The following is a 19,707-nucleotide window of genomic DNA, read 5'->3' on the forward strand; positions in this document are numbered from 1 at the left end:
ACAGGAAGCAGGAACGACAACAGTGTGAGGATGTTGCTGCCGCTCTGACACTTTTCAACACTTCATTACTCATTTGCTGAAAGAAGAAGACAGCGATGACGTCTATTATAAAAGAAACACAAAGGTGGGCCAGCCTTTCTTTTATTTTTTACATTCGTTTGAGTAAATTCACAGAAAAATAGCGCTTCCAGTAGCTCACGTTAAGCTACCGGTGAAAGTTGTCGATATTGCGATATGGTGCACAAATAGACATTAGAAAATACGTAACAACTCGAGGATGACTTATGGACTTATGGTAACACACTTGGTAACAATTACTTCCAAACATTGTGATGTGCAGGAGTAAAGTAGCATGACTGTAGTAGGCTACTATAGTGGAACTAAGACATTGGCAGTCCAATAATACAGTAAATAAAATGTAAAAAAAAAAGTCCTTGTTTACAAGTTATTGTGCAGAAAAAGGTTTTATATTTACGATTCTCTTCCAAAATACTGGAGATGTGATGCAATATTTCAGGTTCAACCACCCCAATACAATTAAACGCGTACAATGTGTCTAATGTAGTGATGCCATGTTTCTTAATTTGAGTGTGAAAGTTTCATCATCACAAAACGAATCATAGACATCCCATTTCCTCTAAATAGGTACTTTATATCTTTAGTGCACTATGTGCACTGTGACTGAGTAGTTTTTATTCTTCATTTAACCGAAATAACAGTATTGTTGGGTCATGAACAAAAGTCACGAATAGCAGTACGTCATCATTATAAAAAAGTAGTATAGAGAAAAATGTATAGATAATATAAATCTACGTACATAATCCCTCACAAATAATATCAGCTATTACATAAATGCACAAACTGGGTCCAACATTCTTCGAACTGATCATACAGCATTGTTTGCATTGCGGTTACCTGAAATTAGGAATGTTTCCTTTGAATGGAGTACATAAACATGCATGGACAGCATGTTTACCTTGTAGTAGTTAGTGTGTCTGAGTGTGTTTACAATAGTCTTTGTACTCAATTTATCTGCATATAGCCTCATTTTAGGCAGCTTTGCACCCTTCCCACCTGGGCTGATCTTCTTATTTACTCTGTGGAGCTCACTGATTGGATCCCAAACAATGTTGTCCCTGCTATATGTTTGAAGTTTATGTGTTTGTTGTCAATGTATAGAGGCGCCTTTGAAATTCCCTGACAGCCAGTGAGAAATATCTTTGATCATATGTTGAGCAGTAAAATCTGCTTCTGCTTCTTAACTAAGAGATCTGAGCACGTTCCTCCTCACTGTCTTTAACACTCTCCACTCCCTCGTTCCAAACAGCATAAAAGAAGCAGTGACTTTCATCAACGCGATTGATGTGAACAAGTTCTCCAGGCTGATCTCCCGCATCATACAAAAGCTTCATCTGAAGGTACCGAGTCTGCAAAGTGGTATCTGTGCCAAAGACAAGAGGCTTTAGCAGCAAAGCTGAAGGGCTAGAGAGTGCAGTGCATGCATAATGACTTAGTGGAGCATCAGTCAGTCTCCACTCTAATGAATGCACACACACTGTTGATCACTCTGGCTTTTCACAAGACATAGCTGCCTGTCAAGTTGAGTCAGTTTGATTTTTTGACATGCTAAGTGAAGGTACCACACCTTTGTTTAATCATATTATAAAATGTAATGACATGCTATATCAGGAAATGCACAGGTCTAACTCGTAAAATTTAAAATGTTGGTTTTGCATGATTTTCCACTGACATGGCTCCCTGTTACAATCAATAAGAATCAAGCTGTTGTTCATGTGCTTTTGCTGCCTTGACAAGCAAAACAGTGTGCTGTGAAAAAGTCTAAGTTGCTTTGCTTTATTGTATTTAATGTTATTTTTTGTATTATTGTACATTATAATATATTTTGTTTTAATTGCATTTTATATTACCTGTCTGGGCTATATCAGTTTTTGTATTGCAACTGTTTAACACTATTTGCTTTTTGCAGTTTAAAAAAAAATCAAATTGCCTTATAAAGCTAGAGCTAATAGGACTATATAATAATAATTTGTAGGAGTATTTAATCTAAAAATGTTCAAAGTGTTGACAGTGGTCCATTAAAGGTCAGTAAAGCATAAATCCTATTGGATTAATTTCATATTAGTGTCATTAAATAAAGACTAGAGACTCAAGTTTAACATTTGTGATGCTGTAACTGTTGTAAATGTTGCATACATTCTTGATTTAATAATTAATTATAATTTGTTTTTACTTGACTAATTTATAAATTGACAAGTGACCGTGCTCTGATGGGTTGTTTAATTGAAGTTAGATAGAAATCTTTCATTGGGAGATTGATTGAACGCTCAGATTGAATTGAATTTAAAAGGTAATGTGTATTTTCACATAATGAAGCCGATTTTTGCTTTTTACATCTTCAAAACAGTTATTAATTACATAAACAGCATTTTTTTGTTTTCACAGGAAGAGCGGACATTCAGTGATGAGGAAGAGCAAAAACTCCAGGCTGCTCTCTTATTGGATAAACAGGCTCTCGATCTAGTTTTAGAAACTGCCGCCTTCATATTAGAGCAGGTGGGTGGTCATCTGACATCCGTTGTTACATTATTTGAAAGGTTTTAAGTGATTTGTGAATAAATTATAATGTAATTGAAATGCTCATTTTGCTAGGTTGGAGTTTTGTGTATTATATTTTTAAGCGGTCAGCATTGGCTGTTTGATGTGATGGAGGAGGCGGAGTATGAAAAGGGTTCTGTATGATTTCCTATTCTGTGGATATGGAAGAGCAGAAATGTAATGACTTTAACCGAGTTGATATGTTTTTTTTTAGTGCAGTAAGAGGAATTTCTGTCCATTTGAAATTTATTAGAGTTCTGTAGTGGTGGTGTTTATATTGTAAAGCAGCATTTTAAATAAGACAAATAAACAAAACAGAAAAGTAAAACCATGCAAATTGACAAAAATGATCACTACAGTGACTGTGCAGATGCTCTAAAGAGACTGCTTTGCCTTTCCTGCCATGCACATGAAAATGACCACCTGGGGTCACTGTTGTCTTGTCAGTAGTTGTATTTGTGTTGGGCGTTAGAATAAAGGGGTTTTACGAATACTGTATGTATACCTGTACAGTACACCTGTAAAAACTTCTTATATGTAATATTTGTTCTTATTAACCTCCCCTCCCCTCCTCCCCCCTCCCCCCTCAGGCAGTGTATCATAACATAAAACCGGCCTCTCTGCAACAGCAGCTGGAGATGGTTCATCTAAATGCGGACAAGGCTGAGATGTTCTCTCAAGCATGGGCCACAGCTGGACCTGAGCTGGTGGAGAAGCTAAAACGAAATATCTTTGCCCCTAAGAAGGTAATAAACATGTTTTTTTTTAAAGTCCTTGTTACCATCAAACTGTTTTCAGCACTGAATCTGACCTTTGAAAACCTGCCATGACGCCACTGTAACACAAACCATTTGCACGCCGTTTCAAAACGAATGCTAAAAGTATTTTGCTTCCAGGCTTTAAGTCATTATATTCTACTTCTGTCATGATTGGAGTTCTCTTGAGACATTACAACAACATCAGACTGTCCAAATTAAGACTGACCTGCTTTTGTAAGAACTCTTAGAAGAGTTCTTTCAAAGCTCACACAAGTTGTCACATTAATTTTAAAACGTATTTCTGTCTATATCTCGATTAAACAGTGACACTTCAAAGAGCTTTTCCTCTCAAAGACAAGGGAATTAAGATCAAACACAGAATAAATATGCAGCATGTACGCATTATGCCGGAGTTGTTGCTGCTGTCATACACTCAGACGTCTCACCTGCCTGTGTCTCGAGTGTCTCTCTCTCTCGCCCATGAATTTGTAAACTGAAGGCCGTGACAGTGATTCATCCTCGAGACGCCCTCTGCTAACTGCTTTGACTTGGAGCAAAACAATTTAACCATATAACTATAATAATACTAATACTATAACACCTATGTAACTGACTGTTTGTTTTCTCTCATCCCCTTTCCCTCTTAAATAGAAAGCAGGGTTTTGTGTTTAGAGACTGTCAGCGACATTTGACTGTTTTACAAAATATATATCTTCCCAGTACCTTTCAAGAAATCAGTAAATCAACTAACTGCTGCCTTTTAATTTCTTCCTCATATTTACTGAATAAAATGGACTGCACAATTCTTGCTCACTTTCCAATGATGATCGAATTAGCGTTGAACTATATAGCCACAACTGTTAGTCAATTACCATCAGAAATTTTTTGACATTTATGTAAGTGTGTCATCAAGAATACCAAACATTTTCTGGTTGTAGCTTCTAATTGTCTGTGGGTCTAAGACTGTTGGTTGGACAAAATGAGACATCACCCAGGGTTATGGACAATTAGTATTGATATTGTCCTCTATATTCGGGCATTTTATAGACAAAACTAGAAAACAGCCACCAATCAATAATGAAAATAATTGCAATTACAGTAACAGTGGGGAAAAATGTGTTTTCCTATCGTGATCCAAAAATAAGAGAAAGACTTGATATATGTGACAATCTGGAAGTAATTTCTACTGTTGAAGAATGCGTTTCCCACAACCAACATGAACCAATGCAAAACAATTAAAATGAATACAAACCAATTTATGTCAATAATCTATTTATATATTCTCAGCTTCATTCATCTAAAAATATTTGCTTTTGAAACATTTCCCAAACACATCCACTTGTTGCACATGCGACAAGACGTCACAGTTCATCATTATGTCGGTCACTGGCAGTTGTCTGATTTGGACGACCCCGTTGGTTCTGTTTACAGTGAATGAAGGGATTTGCCTTCACCTACTGTGAACAGTGATGATTCCTCTGATTACCTGTTTTCTCTTGTAAAATGACGTAGCTCTTTCTGGGAATGCTACAAATGCCAGACGACACACCTACAAAAAAATATACATTAGATGGGATTGGTATTGATGATGTACTGTACTATTTGTCGTTTCAGACTCGTGATTTACTTCCATTTGTGTGTTTAACATCATGTTAAACTATATCATATGAAGTTATTTCATTGAATTTATTTTATTTATTTTTTTAAATCAATTAATTTGCATATACTAAAAGTAAAATAAGTAAGACATCATGAAGTTGTGAAGTTTATTCATGCTAATTTGGATATTGTTCCAGTCGTTCCCAACCTCACACCTGTCCTCCTTTGATGCTGTGGAAGCATCCAGGACCGATAAGTCACACAAGCTTTATTATTATGGCCTCTCTCTGCATCATAAAACACTTAACTGCCCTGCCTTGACTCAGTGCTGCTAATCTATCACCCCGCCACAGCTGACTGATGAAGTATCTCTCAGTAAATCAGCAGGGCAGGCGGTGAATTGGTGAGATTGGTATGAGGAGACACGACAAGGTTTTTGGAGGACTGAAGCATCACGTAGGCCTTCCTGTTCACAATTGTAAGAGGAAAGTTAGGATGAGAGAAAGATAGTTCGACAACCTGCAGCTCGGAAGTAAGCTAACTGAAAGAAATTAAGATTTAAATTTAAGGTTTTATAGTCGTAAATCTACATTAGTGCCATGATACATGATGGCTGGAGGTCATCTGGACTCTATATAGTTAGCAAACAAGACATTAATGACTTGCTCAGACTTTTTTTCAGCTGAAGAAACTTGTGAATAGGTTAGCATTCTTGTCACCAGTTAATAAATACATAAATTGACAGTTCTTTACTTAATATGTAAAAAAACAAAATCTTGGATAATTAAACCTGCAACTGCTAGTTGATTACTCTATTACTCCATTTAAAAAAAATATTCTGCAACCGTTGTGATAAAGGCTTCATTGCTAAAAGAAATACCAAACATTTAATGGTGACAGTGTCATATGTGAGGATTTGTTTCATTTCTTGGTCCTTCATTATAGTGCATTGATTATGTTTGGGTTTCAAGCTGTTAATGACAATCAAAAAAACAGTACAAAAATAATGTGACCATAAAGTTACAGAGGAAAGATTCAAAAGTTGATATACTTTTTTTGACAGTTTGCATTGTCATTTATAATCATTAATTTGTACAAGTGTTACATTGTGATTAATAAGAACAAAGCATAAACACAACAGTAATATGGTAATAAGGAGGTGGACCGTGAAACATTTAGGTCAAATAGTGATAATATAATTGGGGAAAAAGGGCAAATTAAACATCACTATATGCTTAAATCTACAGTATACGTGCTTCCATGCTTATTTTATGGGGAAAGTGGCTTTTCTTTTGAAAAAAGTTGTCTGGGGAATTTATTAAGCAGAAAAATGTTTTATTTTCATGAATATGTTAGTCTTAAAAACTGGCCCCATTTGTGTGTTTCAGCTGGAGTATGTCGGCTGGCAGTTGAACCTGCAGATGGCCCAGTCCAGCCAAGCCAGACTAAAGTCTCCCAGTGCTCTCCTCCAACTGGGGCTCCGCAATGAAGACTCTGAGGTATGAACACAAACAGTCAGTATGCACACAGTACACACACACTTTGTACGTGTCATTTATGAGTTTTTCCTGATCTGCTTCTCTTTTTCTTTCACTCCTCTATCATAAACACACTAATTATAAAAAAACCTTACAGTGCACTGTAATCAGAGAGCTGCTGTGTGTTTATACCAAATGAGAAGCATCTCCAATCTGTCCCTCTTTCTTCGTTAATAGATGGTAATCCCATTGGTGTCTATGTAGACACAGAGGTAGATGTACATCTGGCTCCAAAGTAACTGTAGTGTAAAAAGCAGGGATCAGGGAGCTTGTTATCTGAACCCTCCAGGGTTCTTTGTTCTCTCCAGAGACTTAACTCTGCTGCTAAAATTTGACACTGTTATTGGGAGGTTGTATTGTAACTAGCATTGAATTGTAGGCATTAATGCACAGCATATAGGCTTGTTTACAGTATGTTTTTGATTTTGTCTAGATGTCTGCCTTATTGAGGTCATTAGTGATGATTCTCAATCTGTGCATACGGCAAAGTCTTATATAATGCATTTTTTGCTGCAGCGTCCTAATGAGGCCGAGCCTTTGATATTTGTTCTTTTAAAGGAAAATACTAAGAAACATGATACAAATATGGTTTTGACTTAGACTTTTTCCACTGTAGCGCTTCCGTTTTCCCATTTCTTTTCATTTAGTACAGTTTTTTTGGATCCCAATTAGCTAATGCCATGTACTTAGTCTAATAGCCAAGACCTCATGAGCCTCCCTCGCTCATTTCCTTCTCTTCCACTGGGAGAAGTAATGCTGTGAAGCTGTAGCAAAAGCAATGAGAACTCAAAAGGCTGTTTCTTTTTCACATTGAATGATTTTGAACCTTTGAAGTGTGCAAATGAATTGAAATATTTTCTGTAGGTCTCATGTTTTGATTATTCCAAAAGCCTCAATCTCAAATATGAAGAGAGACTCAGTGAGGTGCTGTTGACGTTTTGACAAATATCTGAAATACATTGTAGAAACTGTAACTGCTGCATAAAATCGTTGTTGGTTGGCACGGCTACTGAAATTTTTAGTTAAAGCTTCTGGGTATTTGAATGGCTTCTTTTAAAGCAGTTTTTTTTTCTCAAAATGGTGGGACTGATTATCCCCCGAGCCTGGATAGTGTTGTTCCAGCTGACTAGTCAAGTGTCTTTCTTGCATGCTGCTTTGTATTCAGTCCCTGGAGAATGCCGGCTCAGCCTAAACGTGGAATTAGGCATGACATATTCAAATTGCTGCCATCTTAAATGTGGGCCTATAGGCGTAAGATAGAAAAAATATATGTTTTTCTTTATCTTTTTTTAAAATGCGACATCGGTACAATTTTTTGGAATGTTTTGGACTATTTTCTGCTGTGTTTCCACTGGGCTTGCAAAAGAGGCATTCATTTATTCAAATCCACTTTCACAATTCCCCTTGTGGGAGGAGATAGCTGCAGGGCTAAAACAAGGCTGGTTAAAAGTGTAAAGGAATCAACTTCTGAACACCACTGAGGTGCATATCCACCACCAACCTGCAGGGGGCACTGTTGCCTCACAGGTTGGAGAGCATCCTTCAGGGTCAGTAAAGTATGAGATGGATTGGATTCCTCCTTTAGCTTTGTATTAAGGCAATTTGAGTGTGCAGAGTCTCTTTTTTTTTCTTCATTATTTCCATCTGTGTTTTTTGATTAGAGTTTCCTGACAGTAAGTTTGTTTCCTTCCAAACTCTCTGAGCTTTGCTCAGTGCAACTTCTGGAATGCCAAAACACTGCAGTGACTGAGAAGTAAATTAGTTGTGAATAAAATGAAATTCAGCTGCAAGTGTCATACTAATTACAGTGCAGATTTATAACACCCTCACTGCTAACTGTCTGAAAGAGAGGGGAAGGCAAAACTGCAAATAGGAGACATTAGAGGATTAAGAAGCTACTCGGAGAGACTGAAGGGTGAGAGACGGGGTGGAAAACAAATAAAAAAGGGACATTTGGTGTACAATAATGACAATGAAGAGGATAAAAAAAGAAGAGTAAGGCCAGGGTATCCTTCTGTATTTTATTGATCGCTACTGTAGGAACCCAAGTGGAGAGTTCGAGATTCTTCCAACTGACCAGCCTCCTACTTCATTAGTACTCTCCCTGAGGAGGAGGAGGAGGAGGAGGGCTGCCAGTACTTCACATCTCATATCCCAAACAATAAGTGACATACAGTATATCTGCAGTGCTCTGGATATGATGTTAGAAGACATACTTGATATTACAAATGAGTGCACCACATTTCAGGATGTGTTTTATTTACATTGAAATATTTTTGATGAACGGGATATCATCCATAACCCTCCTCTGCATCCAAAAAAATGTGGATCAATAACATATATTGAAATTATAGGTCACTGTTTCTGCCTCCATGCAACAGTTATTGCAGCACCCCACCCATGGGAGCTGCTATTTTCCTAAAATTAATTTGTATCGGGTTTGTCAGCAAGTCGCTGTTTCCTGTATGAACCCTGAGGAAGCATTGCAGCACATCTTCACACAGGCAAAAATGTCCTCTCATCCAGTTCTTAATATTTAAACACTGATATCTAGTTTATCCTCTGAAGGACTGGTGGAAATGGCTTAATTCAGTTTAAGTGTGACACAGAACCTGTTGCAGAGCTTGTTATCCCAAAGGAGAGGGAGCTGAGGCAGAAAAACAATTTGATTGATCTGCTGTCAAAAGGAGAGACAAGTTGGCAGTGGTTGGATGGAGGAAGATCAGGATGCAGAGTAAGGACAAAAGATAGAGGAAAGATGACAAAGAAAACGTGAGAATGACAACAGAGGGATGACAGTGAGAGAAGATAAAGATGAAGTAAGAGGGCATTTGTTAAAATTCCTGCTGCAGTTCATCGTGGGATATAGTAAGTGGCAGTGGTTATAACAGTAGTATGTATAGGATGTCTCTTAACCTCGGGGAGTTCAATTACCTGTTGTTAATGAGCCGCAGAGCTTCCCATTCATCAACACAGCAAAAGCAATAAGAATGTGTACTTTTATCGGTATTTTAAGAGGAGTTTTGGGAAGTAACTTGACTGCAGATTGTCAGATTTATTTTCTATTTCAGCTGCACAGACCTTGAAATAGAATAACACAAATCCTTTTCAATTCTGAGGTGTGCTATCTGTAGAGGCTTGGTCTTTGTGGGATGGAAGCTGTGCTTGAAGAGAAACAACTGAAACACCGGTGGCTTTCTGCCCAGTACCCAGTGTGTGTATACTTGACTCATGTGTGTGTGCAGCATCTCTCTTTCACTCTTTAAGTTGCTTGGTTTCTCCTTTCTCCTCTCCACTTTATGCGTGCGCCCTCTTGGGTCTCTCGCTTAGAAAACTTCAAAATATGCTGCTGAAGGATTATAAAAGAAAGAAACATAAAAACTGAGAGAAAATAATTGAACTAATTAATTTAAGTGTTTGCTTCTGCGGTAAAATTGGCAAATAAAAAGAGAGATAAAAACAACAACAAAAAACAAACAAACACAGCACGATTTTTCAAGAATAACTTTAGTAGTAAAAGTTGAAACAAGTGAGAATTCTAACCATGTACTTTCATCATCACACCATGTCCGGGCTACAGAGTGTTCAGCAAGATAACATTTCATGATAAATGTGCAACGTATTGCCCTTTTTTGATTATCAAATATTGTAAAACATACAACTGGAGAAAGCAAAAATAGGCCTGAAGGGAACAAGAAAATAACTGCTAAGACAACAAGAGGGGCATTATACATTAAACATATAACGACAAAGTAAGCATTTCGGGGGCTATTAGTCATCTTCAAAATATTTGGCCACAGAATCAGCAGCTAAACGTTAATAAAACATTCACCTGCATCATTAGTTTGTGCAGTAGAACGTGTATATGGTGTCTGATGGTGAGAGGGTGAGGAGGATTTTAATGAGTGGATATCATGTTCTCAGCCGTTCTTAAAGCAGATCCTGCTGTGTGTTTTTGTTGTTTTAAAATACTTGGACAGATCATTTGGGCAACGTCATGCACGACAGGTGAAATGAGAAGAGCTACCATTTCCCAGACGTGTGCATCACACAGGCATCCCATATCATGTGGAGCAAAGTACCAGCTGCTTTCAGTGGACAGAGGCTCCAAACGGAGACATCTAGATCATTGGTTCAGAATCTAGTTGGGTTGTAAACAAAATGTAAAGTCAACCTATAACCTCTCATAGTTCCCACAGCACTGATCACCCAGAGGAACGAGTGTTTTTTACCTTTTAAGTTGAGGTGAGTAACTTTTGGAGACCTAAAGAAGTAAATTTATTAAGTATTTTGCAGGAAAAAAATAAGGAGTAGACAAATGGTTTTGTTCTTCTTCCTTATTGTTGTTCACTGTCTATCCTCCTTCCTATTCATAAACATACAAGTAGCCACACTTTTTGATGAGTCTGAAAGTTAAAATTTCTTTGCAGTGTCAGTGTCTCTTGTTTTGTGTCTCTTTCACGTGGCATTAGGATGAGCCACCGCTCCGCCGACCAAGGATTGACATTTATAATACAGAACTTCCACTCGCGAGGCAGCCGCAGCCGATTTCAATATTTATTGTGCACACGCTAGGGTGCAAAGGCACGGGTTAACAGCTAGTGAGCTAATGTAGCTTCTACAGGCTGGCGCCGACTTCAAAGGTTATCTTTAGTTGATAGCTTCAGACAGACTTGATGAGAATTGACAAAGCAAAGCTCTTCTGAGTTTCAAACCTCAAAGGGGAAAAATTTACTAAATGTAGCTCTAAAACAAATCCCAGACTTTTCCCAACAGATTTGTCTTATGTTCCTCCTATGACGCAGTTAGTAAAAATTTCTAAGACGTCTTACTCCTGGAGCTGCAGCCCCCACTGGACACCACCCAAGTACTTGTTTCATTTAGTCTTCAATCAATTATCCACTTCCTCTTTGGACTGAATTTACTCTTTGATCAGTTGATAGGATTTCAAATCAGGCCCTATGTATTACTCTATACTACAAATCACAAGGGCTTTACACTCTGTACATCACACAACACCCCGTATCCTTAGACCCTCAATCCTGATGAGGAAAAACTGTCCTCAAAAAAAAAAATCCCCTTTAACAAGATAAAACAGGAAGAAATCCAAGTTGGACTGAGGAGGGATCTGTCTTCAAGGACAGATAGACATGCAACAGATGTTGTGTGTACGTGATTCAAAGAACATGATCCTGAATGACGTCAAAAAACTTCCAGGTGTTGCAACACTGAGAGGACCTGAGCCAAATGGTCTCCTTTCCACTATGGAGACCTGAGAGAGACAACGCAAACATACAAAGCTAAGCTCAAGCACATCACTCCCAAATATCGGACAGGGAAACAAACACACCTAAGGAATGAGCTGAGTCTTCAGGCTAAAATCTAAAAGATCTGTCGACCAAAAGTACAAATACTTTTTTTTTTTTCCAAATTTCAGTATTTGCCTTCTTTTGTTGGTTGTTATTTAAATTGAATGTTTTGGTTTTGGACTGTTTGTTGGTCAAAAAGAATTTGAAGATGTCACTTTAGGAATCAGAATTTTGTAATGAGCATTTATCACTGTTTTTTTTTAAATTTTGCAACATAATTTTATTTGGAAAAAAATGTAGAAAGATGAATCAATAATGAAAGTAAGTGTCCGTTGCAGCCTGACTTGCTTCCTTTTCGAGAACATCAGAGGTTAAAGGTTAAGGTCAGCACCTCTGAGCTGGTAGAGACACTGTGTTTGGCTCTGGGTGATTTCTGTCTCTTAATGGATTTCGACTAAGAGGCTTCTGTCCAAGTCGTCTGTTTTTGTCTCGTCTCCTTTTGCACTGCACAACCTCAACTTTTCCAATCCAAATCAAATTTAAAAGAATCTTACCTGCACTCAGTTATTTCCTAAATGTCACGCAGCACAACCAAATCAATATATTGAAACACAAAACTGGAGCTGAAGTCAGACTGTCGACATTCCACTTCTTGAAGCACCTGAAAAGGAAAAGTGTTTCTTTGCCTCACTGTACCTGATGCATAACATGCTGTAGCACTTCAGTAGACTTTCAGTAAAAGTTGGACTTCAAGAGTAGCTCCAGCTGTATATTGTTTCACATTTCTCATCGGCTGAGTGCCTGTAAGCATCATACAAGCCCTGCTGTTAATTGTGCTCTTTCATACACGAGTGCTACTGAATTGTCAGAAAGAGCATATTTCTATCAGATCAGAGAGGAGCAGCATCCTTGACACCTCCATATTTGAATTATTCTACCTCAGTTCATGCTTTCAGTGTCTTCCTTTTTTTATTGATCCCAAAATAAATATCATAATGCAGTTCTTTCTTTTATTTGTGACTTATTCATGAGCGAATCTTCCATTTGTTGTGGGAAATTTGTGTGTCAAGTTGTCCCCAGCTAGCTCCCAATCATAAGCCAACTTCTTCCAGTTGGTGAAAACCTGCTTGTTTTTGTTATCAAAGCATCAGGCATGAAAGACTTTTCTTTTTATGATTCTAATTCATTTTCTCTGTTCTGGCTTACAGCACCACTGCTGTAATCACGGAGGAATGGAAGCTCTTTGTTCGAAGGCACACAACAACAACACACACTCACGCTCTGCACACATTTTAAACCCTCCCAGTGAAGGCTGTGACTTTATTTATTAACACTGTGATGAGGAATGCAATTAAACAGCCTGTTTTGACTTCTGCGAGGAGATGCTGTGATCAGAGCCTCCCTGAACATCGCTCCCTGCCTCACGTGTCTCCGTCAAACCAGCATCACCAGCAGCAGGCCAAACTTTGAACGCAACTCAAAGCTCTCCTTACATAAAGCCCTCTTCTTTCCTCCCACATGCTGTCGTCATACTGGCCCAAACAAACAACACATCCAGCGCCGATCCAACCTATTCATTTATCATTTGAGGGATTACATGGCCCAATCAATATATCGGAGAGCTCTGATGTGAATGGTACCATGTTCAAATCCTTCACACCGAGCCACCCACCAGCCGGCAGGGACAAAAGCAGCTTTGTCTCCGTCGCTACTTGCCTTGCTCTACATGTCCCAAGATGCTTTGTTGCTTTGTGTGCACATCTTTTTAAGGGTCTCCCTTTTCTCTCTCCATCTCCCTGTCTCTTTCTCAATCTCTCCCTCGCCCTTCTACTTTCCCACTGGTGATTTGTTTTTCTCCTGTGGGATTTGGGATCCCATTCATCGAGGAGCGCATTGTTCTCAGCTCTTATCCCTTCCAGTGGATGGGCCCCGAGAGGCAGAATGGGTGACTGTGGGTGCTCTCGTCTCTGCCTTCTCCCTCTCTCTCTCCCCCCACTTCTCGCCACCCTACTCCTTGCTCCTTGCCATACGATGATGTCATGGCTTTCATTTGCTCCCGGGGTACCCATTGATTCTCTCTATTACACACTCCCTATATCTCCCCCGTCCACCCCGTTAACCCCCCCACCGTCCCCAAACCTCCACTCCTGTTTTCCTCAGCCGGTCCCTTTCTCAAATTCTTTTGCTTCTCAAAAGGCGCCTTGGGGATTTGGGGATGTTTGGATGTTATTTAGCACACCCACGGTACATGCTTGACATCCAGATAGGAAAGCCATCAACCCTGCGAAATAACTGCAACTCCCATTTAAATCTCATTGATTTAACATTCCCCTTTATTCTCACATCTCCCACTCCTGTGATCAGCTTTTATTTCTCTCCGGTTGTTCAGCCTGTTTTGTTTCACACCCAGTTTGTGAAGTAATCATTAATCCCCTGATAATGTGGTGCAATTTTGTTAAAGCCGGTAGCGATGGTTTAAAAAAAAAAAAAAAAAAAAAAAAAAGGGCTTAAGAGTGAGATTTTCAGATGTGTGTGTGTGTGTGTGTGTGTGTGTGTGTGTGTGTGTGTGTGTGTGTGTGTGTGTCTTTTTTTTCTTCACTTCACTTTTTTTGTTGGCGTTTATTTTAGAGAAGCTGCTCTGCCTCTTGGTTGAACTATGCCGGGGTGAGAAATGTACTTCAGTTTAAACAAGGCGCACTGATTGCAGAAGCCCAGAGCCAAATCACATCCATTCATTCCATTGAAAGTTGTCTGATAGGCATACACGGGGTAAAAAGGCTTTATTTTTTATTCAAATGCCAGATATTGGTAATAATATAGACATATTATCACATTATGAACAGGTTTGGGTATTTATTCTGTTGTGATCTTTTGTATTCTGACTTGTCTTTGTCTGCTTGCTTCACACTGTGATGACATATAATGGCAAATGAAAGGATATGAGCTATAGGCCTCTTCCCTGCCTTGAAAAAATGATTATAATGAGTGGGTTGCAGCCTGGCACTGTTGTCATCCGACATGCAATGATAGGGCACAGAGAGCTTCCTCCGCCCGTATCAACAAATTGTCACCAGTGTCTTACTGAATGCCAAACCTCTTTGATGCTATTGTGGTATTTGACGGTTTTGCTGAAAGGTAAAACATTGCTTTGGAAAATGGTCTCTGGGTTTAGAGTTTGGTTTACCTGCAGCATGAGTGTAGTGCTCTACAGAGTACACAGTCACTATATACAGTGTGTAAAATAAGTATTGAACACGTCACCATTTTTCTTAGTAGATATATTTCTGAAGGTGCTATTGACATGACATTTTCACCAGATGTTGGTAACAACCCAAGTAATCCATACATACACAGAAACCAAAACAAATAAGTTCAGAAATTAAGTTATGTGTAATAATGTGAAATGACACAGGGAAAAAGTATTGAACACGCTTACTGATATTTATTTAATACTTTGCACAAAAGCATTTGTTGGTAATAATAGCTTCAAGACGCCTCCTGTATAGAGAAACTAGTTGTATGCATTGCTCAGGTGTGATTTTGGCCGATTCTTCCACACAAACAGTCTTCAAATCTTGAGTACTTTCCATAGATTTTCAATTGGATTCAAGTCAGGTGATTGGCTGGGCCATTCTAGCAGCTTTATTTTCTTTCTCTGAAACCAATTGAGAGTTTCCTTGGCTGTGTGTTTGGGATCATTGTCTTGCTGAAATGTCCACCCTCATTTAATCTTCATCATTCTGGTAGATGGCAGCAGATTTTTATCTCGGTACATTTTTCCATTCATCCTTCCTTCAATTATGTGTAAGTTTACCAGTACCGTATGCTGAAAAGCAGCCCCACACCATGATGTTCCCACCTCCAAACTTCACTGTTGGTATGGTGTTTTTAAGGTGATGTGCAGTGCCATTTGTCCTCCAAACATAGTCTGTATTATGGCATCCAAAGAGTTCAATTTTGCTCTCATCTGACCAGACTATATTCTCCCAGTATTTCACAGGCTTGTCCAAATGTTGTGCAGCAAACTTTAAATGTGCTTCAACATGCTTTTTCTTCAGCAATGGAGTCTTGCGTGGTGAGCGTGCATACAGGCCATGGCGGTTGAGTGCATTACTTATTGTTTTCTTGGAAAAAATTGTACCTGCTAATTCCAGGTCTTTCTGAAGCTCTCCATAAGTGGTCCTTGGCTCTTGGACAACTCTTCTGATAATTCTTTTCACTCCTCTGTCATCTTGCGAGGAGCACCTGATCATGGCCAGTTTATGGTGAAATGATGTTCTTTCCACTTCCGGATTATGGCCCCAACAGTGCTCACTGGAACATTCAGAAGTTTAGAAATGCATCTGCAACCAATGCCATCAGTATGTTTTGCAACAGAGAGAGCTCTTTGCTTTTACCCGTCATGAGATGTTTCTTGTGTGACACCTTGGTAATGAGACACCTTTTTATAGTCCATCAGTTGGGACTGAACCAGCTGATATTAATTTGCACTGACAAGGGGCCGGATTGCTTTGTAATTACTGATAGATTTCAGCTGTTGTCTTGGCTTTCCATGACTTTTTGCACCTCCCTTTCTTCATGTGTTCAATACATTTTCCCTGTCATTTCACATCATCACTTAATTTCTGAACTTATTTGTTTTGGTTTCTGTGCATGTATGGATTACTTGGGTTGTTACCAACATCTGGTAGGGGAGGCTGTGGCTCAGTCGGTAGCGTGGGTTGCACGCTAATCAGAAGGTTGGTGGCTCAATCCCCAGCTCCTCCTGTCAACACACCCAAGTGTCCCTGAGCAAGACACCGAGCCCTAAGTTGTTCCCGATGGTGTACCATCGGTGTGTGAATGTGCTCCTGATGGCAGCACCTTGCATAGTGATCTGTCTCATGAATGGGTGAATGAGAAAAACCATGTTAAAGCGCTTTGAGACCGAAAGGTGATAAAGCACTATACAAGTACAGACCATTACCATTTATCTGGTGAAAATTTCATGTCAATAGCACCTTTGGAAATATATTTACTGAGAAAAATGGTGACGTGTTCAATACTTATTTTACCCGCTGTATATACTGTATGCGTTCAATACGGGTCTTGGCTTTGGATGTAAAGCGCAAGTGAAACACCAAATGTTGTGCCTGCTGTGTAAACAGCTTTATTGTTTAAATAGAAGCAAACGTGATCTGTTAGACACAGGTCAGATAGACATCTAAAAATGCAGTTGAAGTCTACTGTGTAAGAAAGTAAAGTTTATTTAATGTAGCAAATTTCACTGAGCAAAATCACAAAGTGCTTCACAAAAGAAAGAAGAAAAAAAAATGCAATAGAAACATGCAAAAACGGACTTTAAAACACATTCAATTACAATCACTAGACAATATCAGGTGGGACAAAGGCCAGTTTCAACAAATATGTCTTAAGCTGCTTTTTAAAGGCGTCAATAGAGCGTATGTATAAAGGAGGAGCGCTGCACAAAGGCAAACCCACCACTTCAAAAGCATAACCACCTTTGGTTTTCAGAGTGTGCGGAACAAATTAATAAATTCCGGCCAGAAGACTTAATTGACTGACTGGTGGTATTACGATGGAGAAGGTAATCCATATATGCAGGCCTTTTAAATTGAATCCTGAACCTGATGGGCAGCTAATGTAAGGAAGACAAGGCAGGTGTGATGCGAGTCATCCTGCTGGAACTGGTCTATAGACTCGCAGCAACTTTTTAGACCATTTGTAGACATTCCAGACACGACTTGCTGAGACAGGCGAGGAGAGAATTCACAGTAGTACAGCCAGGATGATATGAAAGCACGACCGATTATTTCTAGACAAGATGTGAGGAGTACAGACATGTTGTTTTTTTTTTAAAAACTTGTTATATGATGTAACAAAAGCAATCAAGTTCTCCAGTGTCAAGCAAATGTACAAGAACTTTGTCTAAATAAAGTGCAGTAAATATCTGATTAAAGAATAAAAAACAAATTAAACTATAAATCTGACCCAACATTTATTGCCAGGTTTTGGTACTTAATTTGTCGTTTTCCCCGTCTAGCACTGCTCAGTAATCTGACATTGTATTTTGTCATTAACTGAATAACATAGGAGAGAAATAGAAAATATTATTGTCTCTTGTCATAACTACAGCACACCATATTTATGTTCTTGCTGTGTGTTGTAGGTTCTGGATGAAATGTTTTTGCGTTATTGGACGATTAGCTGCTGTTGTCTCTGTAAACTCTTCCCATCTCTCCTTTTTCTCTCTCTCTCTCTCTCTCTCTCTCTCTCTCTCTCTCTCTCTCTCTCACATACACACACACACACACACACACACACACACACACACACACACACACACACACACACACACACACACACACACACACATATTTCTTTCGTCCAGCTTCTCTTCCCTTGTGTTTGAGAGCGACAGTGTCTACATACCATGGGGACACAGGGTGGCTGCCTTGGCAATCGTCTAGTTCTGCCTCACCGTGGAAAAAACAGGCCTCAGCAGCGTTACTCGTCTTGTGCAGGAACTCTCTCTTTAACACACACACTTCAGTTGCTCCATGACCCCCCACTCTCACCTCATGCCAATCTAATACATTAAAATGCCTACTGTTTCAAAATGGAGGCCTTGGCTAAAGGGGTTGAGTGCCTCTTATCCTAAAACCTGGCACACCGGTGGTTAGTTCGGGCTCACACTGTAAGATGTTGGCTAGCTACATCGTAAGCCACCCCACACACATTTAGAAGATTAAGGTTTGATGCAGCTTTTTCAGATGCTGTCTCAGTGTCATGTTGTTGTAAGCACATTCAGAAGTTTGTTGGAAGAAACTTTTAAAGTTTTTAAATTTACTTTAGCTGAAATTTAGTTTCCAAGTTTTCAGGGTTTGTCAGTCACAAGCAAAGGCATGAGTGCCATATGAAAAAAGAGCCTGAAACTCAAATGGAAATATCTAATATTAGTTCATTCAATACATATGCATGACAACTTTCCCATGATGGCTGCTCTTCAGTGGCAACATTGTTTCCCAGCCTTGTTGGAGAAGAGATAGGAGAGTGTCTGGGCTTGGCAGCAGAGGCCTGTACATGACATGGCATCTTCCCTCTTACTCCGTATCAGGCAACAGTAACTAGCTGCCGCCACCACCATAATCATCTTGTTATGGCTCACAAATGGCTCGTGTTCCTTGGCTTGTTTATCTTGGCGCTTGAGCTGGTGGCGTCTCCATTTCCCCTGGCTTGCAGCGTCAAGCTTCCTGATTTAGAGGCTCTTAAACACAAGTCGTTTGGGTTTAAAAAAAAAGACCAAGGGAGGCATTTTAAGAAATGACTGGCAATGTTAGAGCAGTAAATGGATGAAAATATCACTTGTTTTTTTCTGTGTTCAACTCCAGCTGTTATGGTTTGATATAAAGTGATGAGTTGAATTTATTACAAAGCCTCAATACTAAACACACCAGCACCACTAGTTTTTGAAGGTTGTCCAGAGCGGACGAATTAGAAAGGCTGGTTTCACATTGTAGTGCAGGAAAAAGGTGGGTTTTTTTCCAATATGTTTGTCAACTTTTCAGTGACATGGTTGAGTTCTTACAATATTAGGAAAGTCTCCAGCCCAATTTCATTAGACAACAAGTGAGATTAGCACAAGTGTTATAATTTACATATCCCCATAATTATACTCTCAAATGATGAGGGCCCTAGTATAAAATAATGATGTAGCCTGTGCGGCATTTATGACTTCCAGTCACATTAATATTAAATACTTGTGCACATATCTTAAAACAGATGCAAAAATGAATGGTAATGATATCTGTATAGTGTGACTGACCTAACTGAGATACAAGTAAGGTAAAGTGCAAGGTAAGGACAACAGAGTAGAGAGAGACAGGC

The 19,707-nt window shown here is 39.1% G+C and overlaps 1 protein-coding gene across 2 annotated transcripts in view; it reads left to right on the forward strand.

Moving 5' to 3' along the window:
• commd10 (COMM domain containing 10) overlaps window positions 1-19,707 on the forward strand; it is a 60,144-nt gene continuing 40,437 nt past the window's right edge. For both annotated transcript variants that reach the window (XM_069139009.1, XM_069139011.1), the window contains exons 1-5: window positions 1-124; window positions 1,328-1,418; window positions 2,464-2,574; window positions 3,207-3,362; window positions 6,362-6,472. In XM_069139009.1, coding sequence (XP_068995110.1) covers window positions 96-124; window positions 1,328-1,418; window positions 2,464-2,574; window positions 3,207-3,362; window positions 6,362-6,472 — 498 coding nt within the window. In that variant the 5' untranslated portion in view covers window positions 1-95. The remainder of the gene's footprint in view (window positions 125-1,327; window positions 1,419-2,463; window positions 2,575-3,206; window positions 3,363-6,361; window positions 6,473-19,707) is intronic.

The sequence above is a fragment of the Embiotoca jacksoni genome, unplaced genomic scaffold (assembly GCF_022577435.1).
Source record: "Embiotoca jacksoni isolate LCO1_2020_lvr unplaced genomic scaffold, fEmbJac1.0.p SCAF_8, whole genome shotgun sequence".
In the NCBI taxonomy this organism is placed as follows: Eukaryota; Metazoa; Chordata; class Actinopteri; family Embiotocidae; genus Embiotoca; species Embiotoca jacksoni.